At 46.0% G+C, this 20,387-nt stretch overlaps 1 protein-coding gene across 1 annotated transcript in view; it reads left to right on the top strand.

Annotated features, from left to right (window-relative positions):
• The window catches only part of LOC147729701 (dynein axonemal heavy chain 17-like), a 1,258,223-nt gene that overhangs the window by 44,323 nt on the left and 1,193,513 nt on the right, over positions 1–20,387 (top strand). Inside the window, exon 6 of the mRNA XM_086954021.1 lies at positions 6,113–6,177. Coding sequence (XP_086810147.1) covers positions 6,113–6,177 — 65 coding nt within the window. The remainder of the gene's footprint in view (positions 1–6,112; positions 6,178–20,387) is intronic.

Raw genomic sequence — 20,387 nt, 5'->3', positions numbered from 1 at the left:
CGACCTTCGTCAATATTCACATTGCACCACTCATAGGGAAAAAAGGTGTCATTTTTAAGTATGGCTCTTCCTACAGTCCGGGTACGCTCTTTCAAAAACAAGAAGTAGGGGAACGGACTAGCATCATTTTTAGAAGTAGGGGCACGCCGTGCCCTTCCGTCCCCGCCCACTTCTAACACTGATCAGAAGGAGAATCTTGTTCCCTTGGTAAACGATTGGGCTCTTCCTTTTTTCGCTCCTCAACTCTGTTATTTTATCCTGTCTTCTGGGGCCAAATATATAGAATTGTTCTATACCAACCTCTTCTCCCGCCTGTAAATTAAGCACCCGGGTGAAAAGCAGCTTCATACGTTAGGTCCAGAGGCTTCTTCAAGTCTTTACATATGTACTGCAGGGATAGTATTGGCTCTTCCTCCGCTTTCATGTTATTGCTCCATGCTTGATCAGAGGATGTAAAGTTTTCAGCCTTTTCCTTCAGGTCGAGTAACCTTTGGCATATTCTGTCTAAGTCTTGTTTAATGGAGGTGACAACCTCTGCAATGCCCTTTCTGGTTTATACAACTTCGTGCTTCAGATCCTATTACCACTCTTTACCTAGCTCTTGCAGCAGGGAGTGGAGATCCTCTTTGGTGAGGTAGTGGGGTCCCCTCTTTTCTGGTCATCAAACGTGATTGGCTGTCTTCTTCCTCTGGTGTATCTTCCTAAAACTCTCAGTGTGCCAATTTGCTGGATATAGTAGTTTGAATCACCTTCTGTCCAACTAAGCACCTAGCTTGTGGCATCCATATAATTTGTTGATACTCTTGTCAGTCCTTTGTTGCACGGATGCAGTGTTGCAGAATGATAGACTCCCTTGTGAACTCTACAATTCAGTGACATCCCCTACAGCCCCCTGTGTTAATGCACGTCTCCCTGCTCATTAGGCCCCATAATTCACTGGGCTGATGATGCCACCATTTGTTGTTACATGCCTCTGTTTTCCCCAATACATAGCTCACATTTGCTACTTTTGCAGAGGATTTAGGGTAGGCCGTCCTTTTCCCCCAGGCTATCTGTTCTGTACAATTGTAGATCGCAAATCTGCCTTCCCTTGGAGCATGAGGCATTATTCAATATGGGGCTTAGAGTTTTTAGCTTACAGACCATTCATAGCTGCATGGTTGGGGCAGAAGTTCTTATTGACTTCTAAGGATGGAGTATTGGGGTCTGCCATGAAGAGCCTCAGTATTCACCTTTCTGTGCCCTTTTTCCTCACTAAAGAAAGTCACATGTATGTGTGGCTATCCTTGGGCCCTGGAGGTTTCACTCCTCCCCCTCAACATTCACATTTCACTTCAGAGGCCTGTCACTTCCTATCTTGTCTCGCAGAATGCTGCTTCAGTTCTGTGCGAGCTGGTTTTCCCCACATTGTCATCCTAGCAGTAGACCTCTTACTTAAGGTCCCGTTACTCAGCTATGGAGCTGACCCTTCATTCAGTAGAATCCCTGGAGTCCCCCTCATCACAGGTCTGAGGCAGTGATTTGCAAAGTTACATTTAGTGCATTCTTCCAGGGCATTGTCGTGAAGGTGGTTGGAACCGCACTAGGTTTCATATGCCATCTTGGACTACTAAGCTTGACACCTTTATAAAAACAAATATATGATCTGTAGCTTGTGTCTTCAAAGTGAATATATATTCATTTCAGACCTATGTAGTATTAGGTTTGGATTGCCATGCTGCTACCCTACTGTAATTTGATTTCTATTTGATGAGTGAGTCTGGAGAAACAATCAGTAATGCATTTCCATTTCAGTTCTTTCTGAATCCAGATCGGCATATTAGTCCCATTCCTAACAGATATCATGATCTCTTCATTACATCATGGTCATCCCCTATTAAAGTTAAAAAATATTCCCTTCTCCTTAATGTGGATGTGGTATCACCCTACAGCTCAATCTCAAACTCCTGATTGAGGCAAAGGTGTTCAAAAGGTAGGTCATGAGATGGTTGCACGAAGTGATAAGTTATCACTCCCACTTATTCAGCAGCCTTGCTGTAGATCAGTCAGAGGCACGTCATTTATGGTCATTGAGATACGTGAGGACATCATGTGAGCCCTTGATGAGAAACAACCTGCAGCTTTAACATTTGTCAACCTCTCAGGGGCTTATGACACTTGATAATTTCACCCTTCCTTCACCGCCATGACCACAAGATATTTTCCTGGACAGCCCTCATACTGATCATGTTGTTCCTACAGGAACATACACAGCAAATACATTGTGGTCAGCGTTCCTCCAAAACCCAAGGAACATCATACTGGGTTCCGAAAGGATCCCCTCTAACCCCTTGGCTCTCTAAATCATTGTTATATTGTGTAGCCATTGTTCTAGACCAGTGCCATATGGCATTTCAAACCCAGCCAGATGATATCCAGGCCATTTGTGAGGAAGAACTCGGGAAAACATATTACTGCCTGCCTCACCCATGTTCAGGAAATGAACAGGTAAAGTCGCCTGAGCCTCATTGGTTTGCAGATAAAATCCCTACTATTTGGAAACCTCATCCCAAGCAAGTCATGTAACAGTTCCCAGTAACCACCATTGCTGAGAGACCCACCTGTGCAATCATCTACAATAGCAGTCACCATTAACCCAACATCATTTTTGGCGGCGTCACTACCTTTGACCTTTGCATTCTTAGCCACACCATGGCTTAGTATTCATTGGAAAGTTTCTTTGCACACTGACAATGCATTTACATAGACCTCCCAAAAAGGTATTAACACCTTCGAGTCTCATGACGAGCTCAGCTCGTCATGAGCCACGGTGCTCGTGTGCTCATGACGAGCTGAGCTCGTCATGGCCTTTAGAACGCTCACATGTTGTGCTAATTCCCCTGCTGTGCGACCGTTCTAAAGAAACGGGTGTGGTCATGACGAGCTCAGCTCGTCATGAGCATACGACCCCCGTGGCTCATGACGAGCTGAGCTCGTCATGAGCACGGGGCGCTGTGCGTGCCCCCGCCCCCCAGCACAGCAGGGGAATTTGCCCTGCTGTGAAGGGGTTAAATCAACTTCATTTGGTGCTACCCTGAGTGGGAAGGCCTTGGGGCTGAAGATGATTGAGAACATCACATCTTCTTTCCATGCCTTTCAGTGGCTGCCTATGGAACATAAGTAATATGCTGCTTAGTAACCCACAAATCGTACTGGTCAATCCATCACTACATGCTTACTAGAGCTTAGTATTCGACAACAGCATTCCCTCAGCTCCACTCAAGAAAAAAGGGTTCTAATGGAAGTTCATGGGACCATAGGTACCCACAGCCTCCAACTGATCATCTGCAGAGGAAAAGATTAAATGGCTCAGCCAGCTCTTTCGTTAAATAGCATCCATCTGAATGACTTCCTACTGAATAGTACAGTGTGTAACTGGTCACTCGGATAATGAATGACATCTATGCACATTTCACAGTCTGCCTCCACAGGGAATAGTCTTTCTCTCCTCTTGGACTGTTGAGAGCAAGAAGCCACACCTAGGTTTGAGACAACAGTAATAATGTGACCAACTGGGGCCTTTGAAAGTTGCCTGCCACACTCCTACTTCCGCCCTCTTTCCCGTTCACAACATGTGGGCATTAGTCACCTACAAGCCACATCAGAAACTGCATCTATATCTGTATAGTAGTTCATTGCACAGCACGATGCATGTGTGGATCATGCATGTGCATGCCCCCTTTTTCTGTGCATCTGTGCACCATTGCTACTATTTCCACCCATTGCCGGGTCCCGTGGCTTACTGCTATCATGCTCAGCGACCTTTGACATAGAACCCCAGCCCTTTGGTTTCTTTCTCATCAACTGCTCTCTGCTTTGAGCTCAGGCAGTGTATAAGGTGACAATTTGACATTAAGCCATGTGTACGGTATATCCAACCACTCCTGTATTCCTCCTATTCACTTGGATACAGTGTGAATGTATCTGCAAGCAGACAAGGTGCCCAATAAACATTTAACAAATTAAAATTCCCCTCAAACTCAGAAAAGCGAATATTCCATAGCCTTTGGAGTGTGTCTGTGACCAGCTTCTAAATCGTGGGTCCCAATTTATTTTTGGTGGTCAGAATATCAGTGCCTAGTAACCAGGCTATGACAGCTGATGAACTTTACAAGTCCTGTACATATATTTATTGTATTAGGCGTTTGTGTGACCAGCTGGAGAAACTGCAGGACTGAGAGAAAAGTGGTATTGACTTTAGAGCACTAGAGCATATGTGGTGGCTAGTAGATCCTGGGTCAATTACAGCTAGCAACCATCTGCTGGATCCAACTTGGTAGACTAAGAAAATGCCCTTTTTTAAGAACTGGTATAGTGAATGTGATCAATTTGGGTCCCATTATTAACAGACTTACTTCACTCTAGTGTATAACAAGATATGTGTGTTTAGTGCCACCCTAGTGATTGACATCAAGGATTTTCTTACTGGAACAAGCTGCACCCACCTAGAATCACCTTATGATAGAACTGGTCCCAAGTATGTAATGAAATGTGTGAATTATGTGTATAAAGTTAGAACCTACAACTCATAATTGTTTTTACCTTTTACACACATGTGCAGTCTTCTCTGAAATGTGAGGGTTCTGCATCCTTTTCTAATGGCCAATTTGTGTTATCCACAAAGTGCCTGCTGGATGCCAATTCCAAGCTTTACCTTATTTTTCAGGCCCTTAACGGCCTGAAGTCTCATTTTGACAAATTGAGAAAAAAAGAGCTCATGATAAATAATAATATGAGTATGGGATTAGATTTTCACACATGCATGGCTGAATACAGATAATCATAAATTAAAAGGACTAGAAGAATTGCACCACCCAAGAATGCGGCCAGTGCAATGTAGGTATATGGTGTGACTTATAACAAGAACCATGTTGACACCTGGGAAGGCGAATCTAAGTCAATGTGTGCTCACTGAGCAACTTCCCTGCCAGAGGCATGTTCCATTGTGCATAAGCCACATGGAGACTTTGTGGCATATAGTGTGTAGTGGTCTGTAAGGCGCGGCCAGATCCAGGTTAATTTCATGCAATGCTGCTACTACAATTGAATGATGGATCGTCCGAAAGCTTTTGAAAAACCCATTTGTTTGGTATGTTTCCCTAGCTCTGCAGACTGGCTTTACTTTTCCTTCTCTTCTACAAGCGCTACGAGGCCTCAGGGTAGATAGGCGCTATAGAAATATTTTTCATTCATTCATTCATTCATATGGGTGGATACATTGTTGGGTTGAGTTGATAGGTTGGTAGTAGACATGATACAAGGGGCAAATAGTTGGAATACCGCTGTCTGAACCACGACAGCAAGATATACCACGCATGCCTTAACCAAGCATATGCCTTAAACAGGCATATGTGTGGTTAAGGCAGTGCGGGTTCTAGCTACAGGAAGACGCTGAGGTGAGGTAAGTGGGTCTTTTTTTTAAGGGCTGGGAGGGGGTCGGACCGGGTTCTATGGCAGTGGAAGGAGTTGGGGTAGTTTAAGGGACAGCTAAGGGGGGCGGAGGGTCAGGGTAGTGTAAGTTAGGGTGCATGGTTTTGGGCCTTGGGGCAGTGGGAGGGGAATGGGTAGTTGGGTTAGTTTCAGGGCAGGGGCTCGGGGTAGGTTTTAAGGCAGTGGAAGGGGTCGGGGTAGTTTAAGGGATGGCAGGGGGGTCAGGATAGTGTAGGGTTTTAGGCCTTAGGGACGTGGAAGGGGAATGGGTAGTTGGGGTAGCGTTTAGTGTGGGGGGTTGGGTAGGTGTTAGGGCAGGGGAAGGGGTTTGGGTAGTTAAAGAGACATTGCGAGGGGCAGGGTTGGGGAGATGGTCGGGGTGAGGGGGGGGGGGGGTAGTAGCGACCTTAGCCACGCATACCCCTTTACCATTCATGCCTAAACCACAAAGGTTTGGTGGTAAAGACATGCGTGGTTAAGTATTGCGTGGTTAAGATGCATTTGTGGTTTGGCTGCGTGGTAGAGGCACGTGTGGTAAAACCAATCGTGCATCTATCTTACAACCGATACATGGATATATATGTACAATATAAAGGCATATTTATTTTAACTGTACAGTAACCTTGTTTTTACTTTCTTCTAGATACGTGTGTTTTAGAAAATAATGAACGGATTAAGCTGTCTGCTTCTCTACGAATATTCTGGGAGGTATGTCTGAAGGATTAAACATATCCTGAACCTGAGCCTAAACTTCTCAAATTGATCCTGATCCTAAACTTAAATGATGTTTAACCACTGTTTCCCAATCCTGACCCCTATTTGCCATTAAGCAACCCCTCTTCAACCAACTTTAATCATTATGTAGTACGAATGATTCCCTTGCCTTCCTCTCTATGCTATGTTTGATTAGCATTTTCTAAACATGTATAAAAAGAATATTCACTACCTCTGTTCTTTATTCTTCCTGAACTTCAAAACTAGTGGTTCTTCCTTAAGGTTCACATCTCATGAGTTGTATTTGTCTGTGATCTGGTATAATATTAAAGCTGCATTTGTTTCATTCAAGTTACACCGTATGGGCCATGCTATTTATGGTACCATTACTGAGACCCTTATAGAACATTGGGCTAATTTACCATATGAGGCAAATGCTTGCCCTTGCCAACCTCTTGTAGAAAATGCAACAAGTGCATTTCCATTATAGCAGCTTCATTGGCAAAAAAGGATCTTCCATTTTAATTTCTTTAATATTCCTACATGAAACTCATCCATCTCTAGAAGGTAACAGCATAGATCACAAAGAAATATGATAAATATATAACTAGACAGAGTCTGATATAAAAACCTAGCATTTGCTGGGTCATTATAAGAGGGAAGCTAAGTTTCACACTGAATGCAATAAACATAATAATTCTCACCATCAAAGTGTTAGTACAGTATGGAATAGCACAGAAAGAGGCCTGAAAGCATCACCCTTCAGAAGTTTGACACATCTTTCAAGTCTGAAAATACCAGACCTTGTAAATTGTCCTATCTAAATCATCAATACCATCATGAACGTGATGGTATTGAGGGCTTCAATGCAAATCAGTCTTCCAAAGGTGCTTGAGGTGAGATACTTACCATTCAAGGAGCTGGCACCATGTTGACATAATGGAAAGTCTCAACCCAAGGCCAGCTGTTAAAAGATTTCAGAAATGTTAAGATATAATAACATATAATTGTCTGGTTTAAGTCTACATGCTTAACAGGGCCTTTGTGTTAAGGCTACAATCAAAGATTACACAATAATTTCTACTTTTATCGCTGGGATGTCATGAACCACATAAACCACATATTTTACTTAGAGGTCACACTATCTAGTGCACTTTATCTCAAGTGCTTACTAATATTGGAGTGTTGATAAGTGCCCACATGCTATGATCAATTTGTTTTCCTGATTTGTCTCCTGCTAGTAGTTGAGTCAATCATTCAGAAAGAAAAGGTGGTGTATTTTTGAGGTACTCTGGAAAGAGGTATATATGTGCTTGATGACAATGCCTTCAACTATCATCTTGTGATCTCACACATATAATGAACAAACTATTGTTTGCCCCCAAAAATAGTAGAAACAACAAGCAACACATGAGAACCCATGGCCACCTTTTGGATCCTTATTTGTGTGAATGAGCACATGCAAGTGTAACACCACACCCCCTGTGGATGCACAACCTGTCGATGCACCAGCACATAGTCTGCTGTGGCATATCCAGCATAATAAATGCAATAAACAGCCTGTCACTGCTACTCAGACACTCATACACCAACGCTGCAGGCCATTTGACTCCGTTACAGGTGCAGATGAGCACTATAGTGATGCTAGAGATATGCAGTTCTGCACCAGTACCACTAACATGAAGAACGTGATGATATTCAGGTATAATTACCTATCCCTTTCTCCTTGCACCGGTTATTACGAGTTCCTAAATAAACAGGAATTTTTTCTAAGACCATTATTCGAGTGAACCTTCCATATAGGGGAGTGTATCTGGGTTGCAGAGTGTATAGAGACTACACTAACACTTCAGACACGTTGAAAGCACGATTATTATTCTCAAGAAAGCAGGGCTTTCACCATGACCTTCTGTCACCGTCTCTGTGATCATAAGGCTTCAAGTAAAAGAATTACACATTCCTCCCCAGAGCCTTGGGCTTCTCAGTCTTTGGAAAGTATCAATAGATCATGTCTTTGAAAACCTAGATTTTGCATGTCCTCAGCAAGGTTGTTCCACCTAGCAAAGCATGTCTTCTAAGAACTGTACAACCACTGTACCTATCCCTGGTAATAACTGGATGGCACTCACTTTATATGTGGCTTCTCTGCTGTGGCTGCTGGTATTTATGACAGTAGTGTTTCATGTCAGTGCGTGATTGCTACAGTGGGAATTACCCAAGATCTGTTGTGCGGTGCTGCTCAGCAATGAGACGTTTAACATAGTCAACACATGTAATACATGTAATAATATCTGATAGAGCCTTCTAGCCGCAGATTCCTTACCTTAGAATAATCCTCAGGCTGGATCCGGAAACCTTTGACGAGTAGTATCCCTTGCACGCTGGTAGGTGGCATCGTTTGGCTCCCCGCGCCATGGTCGGCACCGGATGTGTCATGCGCAGTGCCTATATAGGTACCACACCAGTTCGCTGACATCGGTGCTTTTCTTACCGCTCCAGTTAGGACAGATTCAAAGATAGCTACCGCCAGTCACTTTTTGATTGACCTTTTTCCAACCTTTTTGTGTATATTATTCCGAGACTTTGTCTCCTGATGTGAGGACTAAGACATGTGAGGATTGCTGCACCATGCATCGAAAGGAGTTGAGGGAGCGGTCCCTCAAGCTGATTGCCGCATGATGTTGACTAATCCAATGACTTTCCAGATCTCGGTTGCGAAAGTCCTGAGACTGTTCGCTGAGCTGCATACAATGACCTTTCGTCCCATTAAAAGTCATCTGGAAAATTATGTAAATCCCATAAAAAGAAAAAAGTTAAAGAGATCGTCGATTTCACTGTGCACGTCTACAGACCATGGCGGGGCTGTCAGCACTTGAAGTCTAGCTCTATGGTGGAGCATGTGTGTGGGCCATCTCCGCGCCTCCCTGAGTTAATGGAAGCTGGAGCAATCCTCGCCTATCTAAAATAATTTTATAAGGCAATGTACCTCACATTTGGTCGGCTCGACCCCGCAAGAGCACCCTTGGACCCAACTGGTTTTTTATTAGCTGGCTTGCCCTCAGCGCAAATTGTTCACCCGGGATCCAGTGATGGATCTGGAGGGGCTCCGGCCAAACAACCTCGACCTTCCCCTGTGCCAGTTCTAGTGCTGCACCCCCAGCGCCACCAACGCCCATCAGTGGCTTTGCCCCCATCATCATTCCCAACTCTGACACAGAGCCAGATGGGTGTCGTCCGAAATCGGTTCCAGAGCTGACTGGGGGCAGACTCCCCTTGTCGAAGACAGTGCCTTATTCTTATAATAGGCTGGATTAGATAATGAATCGGAGGGGTCTGCAGACCCTTATGGTTACCAACCCTTAGAAGACCCTGAGAACACCTGAAATGAGGATCTGGTGGATGCCAGTGGACTGGATACCTCACCAGACACTGGCCTGGTTCCTCCCCATACCATGGCTATGGAGGAAGGTGCCTCAATTGCTGTGGTGATGAGGAGAGCAGCTGAAGTCTTAGACCTTCAATCGCCCTCAGAGATAGTCAAGAGTATGTCTTGACAGAGGTGCTTCAACCTGGAGTCACCGCATCTGAACCACATCTCCCTTGCAATGAAGCCCCCAGCAATGGTACTGCTAGGGGCCTGCTCCAAGCCTTGCCCTGGGGCTCCTATGTATAGGATAATTTCCCACCACCACAGTCCGCTCCAGGTGATCCCAGGTTCCTCATCCAGTACTCCACCCCGGAGAGCTTGGTGGTCCAGGCTTCCACCTCCAAAATCAACACCTGCGCATTTCCTACCATCCCTACGGACAGGGTAACTGTTAGAAATTGGGGATCTCTAGTTGGTAGAGGTAGGTACCTTTGTTCAAATAGGGACCCTTGCTTCTAGTCCGGGTAAGGGGGATACACACTCTAGATAAAATTGCCGCACAGGGACGATGCGTGGAAATCCTGGATGCGGCGTCGTCGAGACGTTGGTTTCTTCAGTCGCAATCCCTCGATGCATTTATTCTTGCAGCGGCAACAGGTGCTGCGTTGGTTTCAGGAGTGGTGCGGCAGTGCGGGATGATTCTTCTCGCACCATGGCGTTGCATCAGAAAAACTGTCGCAAGAAGAGCGATGCATTAATTTTCTTGTTGTTGCGTTGCTTTCCCGCTCCCGGTAGCAGAAACAACCTCCAGAGGCCACACACAGCCACAGGCACTCCAGGCAGGTCAGAACTACCAGCAAGGAAGGTCAGGGGAGCTGGGGGCTGAAGTCTTTGTGTTCCTGAGACTTCAAAACAGGAGGCAAGCTCTACTCAAGACCTTGGAGACTTACCACAAGCAGGGGACACAGCACAGAGCAAAGTCCTTTCTCTCCTTTCCTTGGCCGAAACAGCAACTGCAGGCCAACCCCAGACACACAGCAACTGCAGTACTTCTCCTCAGTTTTTCCAGCTCTTCTCCTTGGCAAAGGTTCCTCTTGTTTCCAGAATTAGTCTAAAGTTCATGGGTTTTATGTCTAATACTTATACCCCTAAATATATTTATCTCTTTGTGTAGAGAAGCCCTGTGGCCAGTCAAAACCAGTTCTGGGGTGCACTTGGCAAGTGCACAACAACCTCCATTGTCAGTATAAGCGTTGGCTCCACACACACCACAGGTGGGCGGGGACATCATTGTAGAAGGCAGACACAGCCCTATTCAGGGGCAGGTGCTTCTCCTCCCACCACTCCAAATGATGATCAGGCCTATTCAGATAAAGCAGACAGTCAATACACATCCGAGCAGAAGCACATAGGATGGCTAAGCAGATACTTACTTTTTAAAAGTGGTATTTTCAAACACAGAATGTAAAAATCACCTTTCCTAAAAGATGCATCTTTAGATTCTGAGTTCAGGCATACTAAACGTTATTTTCCTATCTGGTTCGAATGGTAAGTTACATTTATAAGATGTACTAAATTAACTCCCATGCTTTCCTATGAGGACAGATAGCCTTACAATAGTGAAAAACAAAATTGGCAGTATTTAACTCTCAGGACATGCCACACACATTAGGGCATGTCCTACCTTTCACATACCCTGCACCCTGCCCACAGGGGTGCCATGGGCCTACCTTAGTGGTGACTGACATGTAAGAAAAGGGATGGTTAGGGCCTGGCAAGTGGGTGCATCTGCCAAGTAGACATGGCAGTTAACAACTGCGCACAGACACTATGGTGGCAGGTCTGAGTTAACGTTTCAGGACTACTCATGTGGGTTGCGCGATCAGTGCTGCAGGCCCACTAGTAGTATTTGATGTATCAACCCTGGCACACTCAGTGCACTCAACTAGGGACTGGCCAGTAAATCAAATATGCCAATCATAGTTAACCAACCATGTTCCTAATTTACACAGAGAACATATGCACTTTAGCACTGATTAGCAGTGCTAAAGTGCCCAAAGTCCTAAAACCAACAACAGGTCACGAAAAAATAGGATGAAGAAGCAAAAGGTTTGGTGATAACCCTGCAAAAAGGGACACTCTGACAGTATCCAAGAGGCTGGATACCTTCGGGAAGAGGGTGTTCTCGTCTGCCAGCCAAGCACTGCAGTCAGTGAACACTGCATGCCTCTTGAGCTGATACTCCCCTACGATCTGGGACTCAATTGCGCAAGTGCTGCCTATGGTCTCGGAGGATGCCTGAACGATACCCTATCAAGCAATTGTTGATAGGAAAGTCGCAGCCAAGTTCGTCATACGATGTGGGCTGGATTTGACAGACTCACTGGGCATAGTGATTTCATTGTCGTGGCCCTTAGGTTCCAAGATTAGTTGAGAACCACAGGCTTTTTAGGGGATTTCCACGCCTCGTTCATGGACATGCCCTTTGATGACAGCAGCTTGTTTGGAGAGAAGTAAGCCTCAACCCCGGATCACTTTAAGGATAGCACAGCTACGGCCAGGTCCTTGGGCGTTTCCATGGCCCTTCACCAACTCCTGTCTACCTTCTGACCCTTTTATTGCCAAAGAAGAGGCTTTAAACCACCTCTCTACCCTCCCAGCCACCACGGCTAGCCGGTTGCCCAACCTTTTTATGCCAGTGGACCTGGTTCCCACAGACCACGTGGGACAGATATCTAGAGTAGGGCCAGTCCACCATCCCCCCGGCAGCTGCAGCCTCCAAACACCTTTAGTTTGCCCTTCGACCGTCATGGGCATCCAGTGGGGGAAGGATACGCCATTGCCAAAACCACTGGAGATCAATAACATCAGACTGTTGGGTTTTGCAGCTCGTCTGAAGGGGTTATTTCCTCCCCTTTGTGACCACCCATGCCACCCACTCACGGCTGATGGAGCACCACATTTCCTTATGCAAGTGTGCCAACATCAAAAGTAGGTTGTTGTTGCTTTTCCTGCTACTTTCTAGTGCCAAAGAAGGACGAAATTCTCCATCCTAGACTAGACCTGCACCTTTTCAATCTCCCACCTCCAGACTACGGTGAACCTTCTGCATAAGCTTGAGTTCACTATTAAGGTGCCAAAGTCACACCTGACTACATCTCAGATGCTCCTCTTCATCAGAGCTGTCTGGACACAGTGCAGTTTCTTGCCTATCCTCCCGAGCAGTGAGTCCAGGATATTCGGTCTATGATACCAATGTTTAGGCCTCTATCCTGGATTTCAGTGAGACTGACTCTGAGGTTGCTGAGTCTCATGGTCTCCTGCACCCTACTTGTGACGCATGCTCATTGGTTTATGCGGGATCTGGAGTAGGGCTTGAAGTTCCAGTAGGCACAGCATCAGAGGAATCTCTCTGACATGGTCCAGATCTCTGTGGGACCTGCCAAAGACCTGTAGTGGTGGCTGATGAAGGGTGATTGACTTAGTGGCAGACCCCTCTCCATTCCCCTAACAGAGCTGAATGTAGTGATAGATGCATTACTCCTGGGCTGAGGCGGACATTTGGGAGAGGTGGAGATCGGCCGACTCTGGTTTCTGGAGAATCCAAGCTCCATATCAACGTGTTAGAGTTTTGGGAGATCCGTTTAGTGCCAAAAGCCTTTCTCCTTCGATCGAGGGAAGACAGATACAAGTTGTAGGAAGATGGCCCTTTATATAGTGGACCAATAGGAGGTACAATGTGTAAAGAGTCCAGGCAAACCCCAATTGGTTTACAAAGGCGCAAATGATAACCCAAATGCTCTCTTTTGTGGTTGTATGGGCGAGCAGTGAGGTTTATAAGAGGGTAGAGCTAACCTTTGATTGCACTCACAGAGGCATTTTGTGAGACACACCATAAATAAAGATATCCGACACCAACTTATAAACATAACACCAAATTTTATATGAATTAAGTACCAAGATCATCGAGTAAGTACTTTTCGAGTTAGAAATTTTAACAGGTTTCAAAAGTTCACACTGATGGAGCATCACCTCTCTGTATGCAAGTGTGCCAACATCAGAAGTAGGTTGTTGTTGCTATTCCTGCTACTTTCTAGTGCCAAAGAAGGACGAAATTCTCCATCCTAGACTAGACCTGCGCCTTTTCAATCTCCCACCTCCAGACTACGGTGAACCTTCTGCATAAGCTTGAGTTCACTATTAAGGTGCCAAAGTCACACCTGACTACATCTCAGATGCTCCTCTTCATCGGAGCTGTCTGGACACAGTGCAGTTTCTTGCCTATCCTCCCTAGCAGTGAGTCCAGAATATTCAGTCTATGATACCGATGTTTAGGCCTCTATCCTGGATTTCAGTGAGACTGACTCTGAGGTTGCTGGGTCTCATGGTCTCCTGCACCCTACTTGTGACGCATGCTCATTGGTTTATGCAGGATCTGGAGTAGGATCTGAAGTTCCATTGGGCACAGCATCAGAGGAATCTCTCCGACATGGTCCAGATCTCTGTGGGACCTGCCAAAGACCTGTAGTGGTGGCTGATGAACAGTGATTGGTTTAGTGGCAGACCCCTCTCCATTCCCTTTCCAGAGCTGACTGTAGTGATAGATGCATCACTCCTGGGCTGAGGCAGCCATTCGGATATCGGATGACTCTGGTTTCTGGAGAATCCAAGCTCCATATCAACTTGTTAGAGTGTTGGGAGATCCGTTTAGTGCTAAAAGCCTTTCTCCTTCAATCGAGGGAAGACAGATACAAGTTGTAAGAAGCTGGCTCTTTATATAGTGGACCAATAGGAGGTACAATGTGAAAAGAGTCCAGGCAAACCCCAATTGGTTTACAGAGGCACAAATGATAACCCAAATGCTCTCTTTTGTGGTTGTGTGGGCGAGCCGTGAGGTTTATTAGATGGTAGAGCTAACCTTTGATTGTATTTGTATTTGTATTTGTATTTGTATTTTAGACTTGTAGAGCGCCTTATCACCCCGGGGTCTCTAAGCGCTTGACAGGCGAGTGAATACTGGCAGGAGGAAAACAGACTAGATATTACCCCATGCCTCTTGGGAAAAGCACGGTTTTTAGCTTTTTCCTGAAAGGCAGGAGTCTGGTTTCTTTGCGCAGATTTTCAGGCAGTTGGTTCCAGGATTTGGGCATTGTGTGGGAGAATGTCCGACCACCGATAGTGGACCGTTTGATCCTAGGACAGATCAAAAGGGCGGCGTTGGCTGAGCGTAAGTTCCTGTTGGGGGCATATGGGACAAGGCGTTTTTTGATGTATTTCGGGGCTTGCCCATATAAGGCTTTCTGCGTAATGCATAGGCCTTTGAACTTGGCTCGTTGATTCACTGGCAACCAGTGTAGCTCCCGGAGGAGAGGGGTGGCCGGTGTCCTTCTTGGTTTATTGTATATAAGTCTGGCCGCGTCATTCATGACGATCTGGAGTCTCTTGGTGAGTTTTTTCGGAATGCCGAAATACATGGCATTGTATGTGAAAGAAAGGTAATTAGGAACTGGTTTGAGAAGAAGGGCAAAGGCGGACAATTGACAGCAAAGACTAGTAGAGAAATATGATGCAAAATTGTAACTTTTATTTTATTCAATTCTCATTTTGGTAAAAAACATGATTAAATTTTTATGGGTATTTGCCATGTGCCTATCTCCACTATACATGTGACTTTTCAATCTACATATATATACATATTTTTACAACTTATACACATCCTAAAATAGTTCATTTATACTCAGGGGTGGAGAAGAACAATTATTTCAGCACATTATACATAAAAACATGGCTAGGTATGACATCTACGCGCGTTTCGGCTGAGGGCCTTCATCAGGGAGCCATGTGAGTATCCAAATGGACCTATACATATGGAAAAATATAAACAATAATAGTGTTTGTCAATGTCCTTAAAGTGCCCTTAAGTATATACATGTTAAAATATAAAGAAAATATCATATGGTACATTTATACAGTGATACGCAGTTTAGCAATAATGTCTACAAAAAGTCTTGAACCTGTCCTAATATTTACAATTATGTACAATAAAGTGCTCATTTATACTCATGCAATTCTGGTCTCTGTATGTTAGGATACTACAGTATGAGGGCTATGCGAGAGGGACGGACACATAGGGTGGTTATATCGATACCTTCCTAAGTTCTAGAATACCCCTGCATGCAAAGGATATAGTGCAGCAACTATATGCAGATAGGATGGAAGTGGGGGGGGGGGAAAAAGGAAAGGAAGGAAGAAATGATAGAGAGGGTGGGAAAGGAAAAAGGGTGGGGGAGAAGAGATCAAGGTGTGACAAGTTAGTGACATGTGCAAAGGTATGTTTGTACCTGAATCAATAAATGTTGGCGATTTTCACATCGAGGGTAATGGCAGAGATGCAGTGGAATTACTGAGTGCTTTATGTTTGTACCTGGGGGGCTGCAAGCAAACACAGTTGGAGGGAAAAGTTGCTTGGTTTACTTGGCTAGAAATACATTGAGGCGGGTTTAACGGATTTATGTAAAGGACTAATACCTTTTTATTTGTTCGGATCCGTGGACCATCCAGTCGGGCCAGAATTAAGGCTGACACTGCTCTTCTGAGGGTGTCTGCCTTTAGGATGGGAGCTAGCTTGCGCAGTTGTCTCAGGAGGCCTACACAGGTGCCCACCACCGCCGAGACCTGGGCTGACATAGTGAGATTTGTGTCGATGATTACGCCAAGGCTTTTTACTGCTGTTGCCGGTATTGGGGGGTTACCTAATTCTGAGGGCCAGAGGAGGTCACACCAGGGGCTAGATGAACTGGTGATAGGAAGAACCTCCGTCTTATCCGGGTTGATCTTTAGGAAGTTTGCCGTCATCCAGTTGACGGTAAATTTTAGAATATTCTTCAGTTTTTGATCAGCCATAGGGGAATTGCCTATCTGAATGATGATCTGGGTGTCGTCAGCATAATTGTATATATTACAGTCCATCTGATTCAGAGATGAAATGAGGGGCTGCAGATACGTGTTAAACATCAAGGGGGACAAGGCAGAGCCCTGAGGGACGCCGCATGTTAATTTAGCTGCCTCTGACACCAGGTCATCCAGTTGTACTTTCTGGACCCGTCCACCGAGGAACGAGGTCAGCCAGGCGTGGGCCGTGCCCTTGATGCCAAACTCCCCCAACCGCGACAGAAGGAGGTCATGATTGACCATATCAAATGCCGCGGAGAGGTCGAGTAGCACCAGGGCACAGGGATCTTTATTATCTGTTTTAAGACGTAGGTCATCTAGCACTGATAGCATGACTAATTCCGTGCTGTTGTGGGCTCTAAACCCAGCTTGGTTGGGTTCGAGTAGTGCGTTACTCTCGAGGTGGTGCGAGAGGGCGGACAGCACATGATGTTCCAGTATTTTAGCTAAAAAAGGCAGTTGAGATATGGGCCTGTAATTCTTCAGAATCTTAGTGTCGGCACTGGCCTTTTTTAGCAGGGGGATCAGTCTCGCCTCTTTAAGAATGGAGGGGACTAGTCCCAAGGTAAGGGAACTATTTAGGAGCGATAAAATGTCCTCCTCCAGACCTGGCCATGCTTGTTTAAATATCTGCGGGGGCAAGGGTCCGCCGGGGAACCTGATTTAACTTGGTTCATCACTTTTGTCAGGGAGTCCTTGGTAAGTAGGGGTAGGGAGGTTAAAGGCTTAATGATTGTGGGCGGGAGAGTTAGCGGAGTTACCGGACAGTCAAATCTAGGGGTACTTTCGATTTCTATCAGAAGGTCGGATATCTTTGAAGTAAAGAAGGATTGGAATTTATGGCAGTCTTCTTGCGTAAAAGAAGGCGGTTGTTCCTTCTTTTTCCTCAGTTCAGTAAGTACTTGGAAAATTTCCTTCTGGGGGTTAGGTGCTGTGGGGATTCTGCTCTCGTAGAACTCACTTTTCCTAGTTCTAATGGCTTGTTTATACAAGGCGAGCTTTTCCTTATATAGAGTCTGGCAGTTAAGATCATACCCCTTTCGCCAGGCTCTCTCGCACTGTCGCAGCGCCCGTTTTAGGAGTCTCAAATCGTCATTGAACCAAGGGGCGCCTTTGCCCTTTTCCCTGATTTTTATCTTACGTGCTGGGGCTACCACCTCTATTGCAGATTCCAATTTTTGCGATAGCTTTTGACTGGCCTTCTCTAGGTCATCTTCAGGTAGTCTGTTTAGGTGGGAAGGTTGCTGTAAAGTTGATAGCAAAGTATCCGGATTAATGGAGTTCCATCTTCTCACTACCCGCCATTTGTCGGATGAGATGCTTTCTTGTTTCGGAAAAGCTAAGCTACCCTGTAAAAGGTAGTGATCTGACCAAATGCAGGGCAATGCGGTGACTGGGCACAGGGCAGGAACAGAAGTCCATATCAAGTCCAAAGTATGGCCCTTCATGTGTGTTGGACCTGTCACAATCTGGGTTAATTCTAGTGCGGTCATTGCGTCTTCGAGCTGTTTGGACGTACTGTCTCTAATGGGCTCCTCCCAATGGAGGTTAAAATCGCCCATCACCACGAGACCCTCATATCTCGTATGGAGGTCGTGGACCAGACCCAAGAAAGGTTCTAGAAATGTTGGGGGGGGTTTTGGCGGGCGATATACTATGATTATCGTGAGGCAATTGGTCGGAGAGCAGAGCTTGACGCTTAGGATGTCTGCTCCCTCAATGCATTCAGCACAGATAGTTTCTGCTTTAAAGGCATTTTTATATAGCAGCGCTACTCCCCCCCCTTTTCTGCCATCTTTTCTGTTATGAGAGATAGCACCAAAGTTGGGTGGGAGGGCGGCCACTAGGTTGGGCACAGAAGAGTCATCCAGCCATGTCTCCGTAACTCCTAGAATATCTGTGTTCCCCTCCTGGAGCAGGGAGAATACCTCTAGATTGTGTTTTTGGAGTGAACGAGTGTTCAGCAAGCTAACGCTCAATGACGTTACCGTTGCTCTCCTTCTTCTCTGATCGAGTTTTTTTTGGGCTGGTTCAGCTGCGGGCTTCAGTATGTTCTCCCGCCTCAGAATCTGCTGTGTATGTTGGCTAATGGAGTAGGTAGCGCTATTAAACGCAATTAGGTTTTCCTTGGAATAGCACGGTGCTGAGCCAAGGGTCATGGCCCCTGGTCCCGGCCGGTCGCGGACGGGCGCAGACGGGCTTGCCTTTGGCGCGCCTTTGGCGCGCCTTCGTCGCCCCGCCGGCGCCCCCGCTGCGCTGCCTGTATGAGGGTTCCATTTTATGCCCACGAGGGCGGGAGGGTGGGCATGGCTAAGCGCTTGCTTCCTAGCCCCCCAGCCTTCTCCTCACCCAAGATGGCCGGCGCAAGTAGTCCTACCTCGAGGTCAGTGACCAGGGAGCAGGGATAGCTTGAGATAGGAGAAGCAGGTAGATTTTGAAGAGCAGGACCCGGCTTTCCGCCTCAGGACACTGCAGAAAAGAGCGTTTAGGCAGAGGGTAGGTGCTCACAGAGGCAGTAAGTGAGACACACCATAAATAATAAAATCTGACACCAACTTATAAACATAACACCAAATGTTATATGTTTTTAGAAACCAAAATCATCGAGTAAGTACTTTTCGAGTTAGGAATTTTTACAGGTTTCAAAAGTTCACACTTAAGTACAATTTCTGGAGCGATAATGTGGGAGGGGAACATATACTGCATTCAAGCACTTGTCAGCATCTCATGGGACCCTTCTCCTGGACTTAAGGTGAGTTTGGGGCAAGGTCCATGGCAAGGTCACCTTGAGCAGCACTGCGGGGTCTGCGTGTAGAGGTGTTCTCAGCCTCAGGTGCCCTGTTCACTTCAATGGGGAGGTTCGGTTGAAAAGAGGCTGCAAGCTGGGACTAGGGGCCTGGGTGAACCCACGGGGCGCTCCAGGGCTCGAAAAAATCATACAATTTTTTACTAGGCCTGTAGGTTTGGTTACTTGAATAATCTACTCAACCTAACTAATGTACTTGACCCGTGAACTGGTCTCAACATGATTGCCACACAGTCTCTGAAAGCCGAGAAAATGTGACTAGATAACAAGATTTAAAGGCATATTTACTGCTCATTCACTTTGTGAGCATACGGAACACCTGTTGTCAGCGCGCCATAAAGGGCGAACAGGCTCTAAAAATAGCTTGTCATTGTAAGCAGATTTTTCAAGCCCTGGGCTCAACCTTGAGATGCTCGGGCACGTGGGAACACACTGCCTGACCTTAAGATGTCGGCTCGCATCTCGTTCAGCAGTTAACTGATGGCTGTCCTGATTCCATGCTTGCCATCCGGGACACTTACTACCAGCTAGTGCCCTCAAAGCAAGGAGGCATGTAAAATCCTGCGCCTTCGTGGTATGTGCAAGCCCACTGACATGGCCCAGCAGCACCCATATCCCTCCTACCAGTGGCTTCCAATCCTGTGCCTGAAACGCTGCGCTGCCAAGGGGAAGGTGACAATAGTGGTGAACTTTGTTGTTGCTAGCCTCCATTGACGGTGTTACATTCTAGGAGTAAAGAGGCTCTTGCCTTCCACAACCGGTGACACCACCTTCCATGCAAAGGGTGGTGCGGGGCCAGAGAAGGCGACAACTAAGGTCACCAATTTTTTTACCCTCACAGACAAAAGACAGCCACCTTAACACGGTGATCCCACGACTACCATGGCTCTCACCAAAGAAGACCCCAAGCCTTGCCTGACTCCAAAATGGTGCCTGCCAGGGAAATACCATCGGTGAGGGAGGATCCCGAGGTTTTAACTGGTTAAAAAGCATTACGGAATAAAGAATCTCAGTACAAGAGACAAGACAAACTGCTGAGTCACTGGGTTAAACAGTCTCCCCTTAAGCATCCCTCCTTAC

The sequence above is a fragment of the Lissotriton vulgaris genome, chromosome 2_1, assembly GCF_964263255.1.
Source record: "Lissotriton vulgaris chromosome 2_1, aLisVul1.2, whole genome shotgun sequence".
In the NCBI taxonomy this organism is placed as follows: domain Eukaryota; kingdom Metazoa; phylum Chordata; class Amphibia; order Caudata; family Salamandridae; genus Lissotriton; species Lissotriton vulgaris.
Note: the sequence above shows the minus strand (reverse complement) of the source record. Positions and strands in the feature narration are given on the sequence as shown.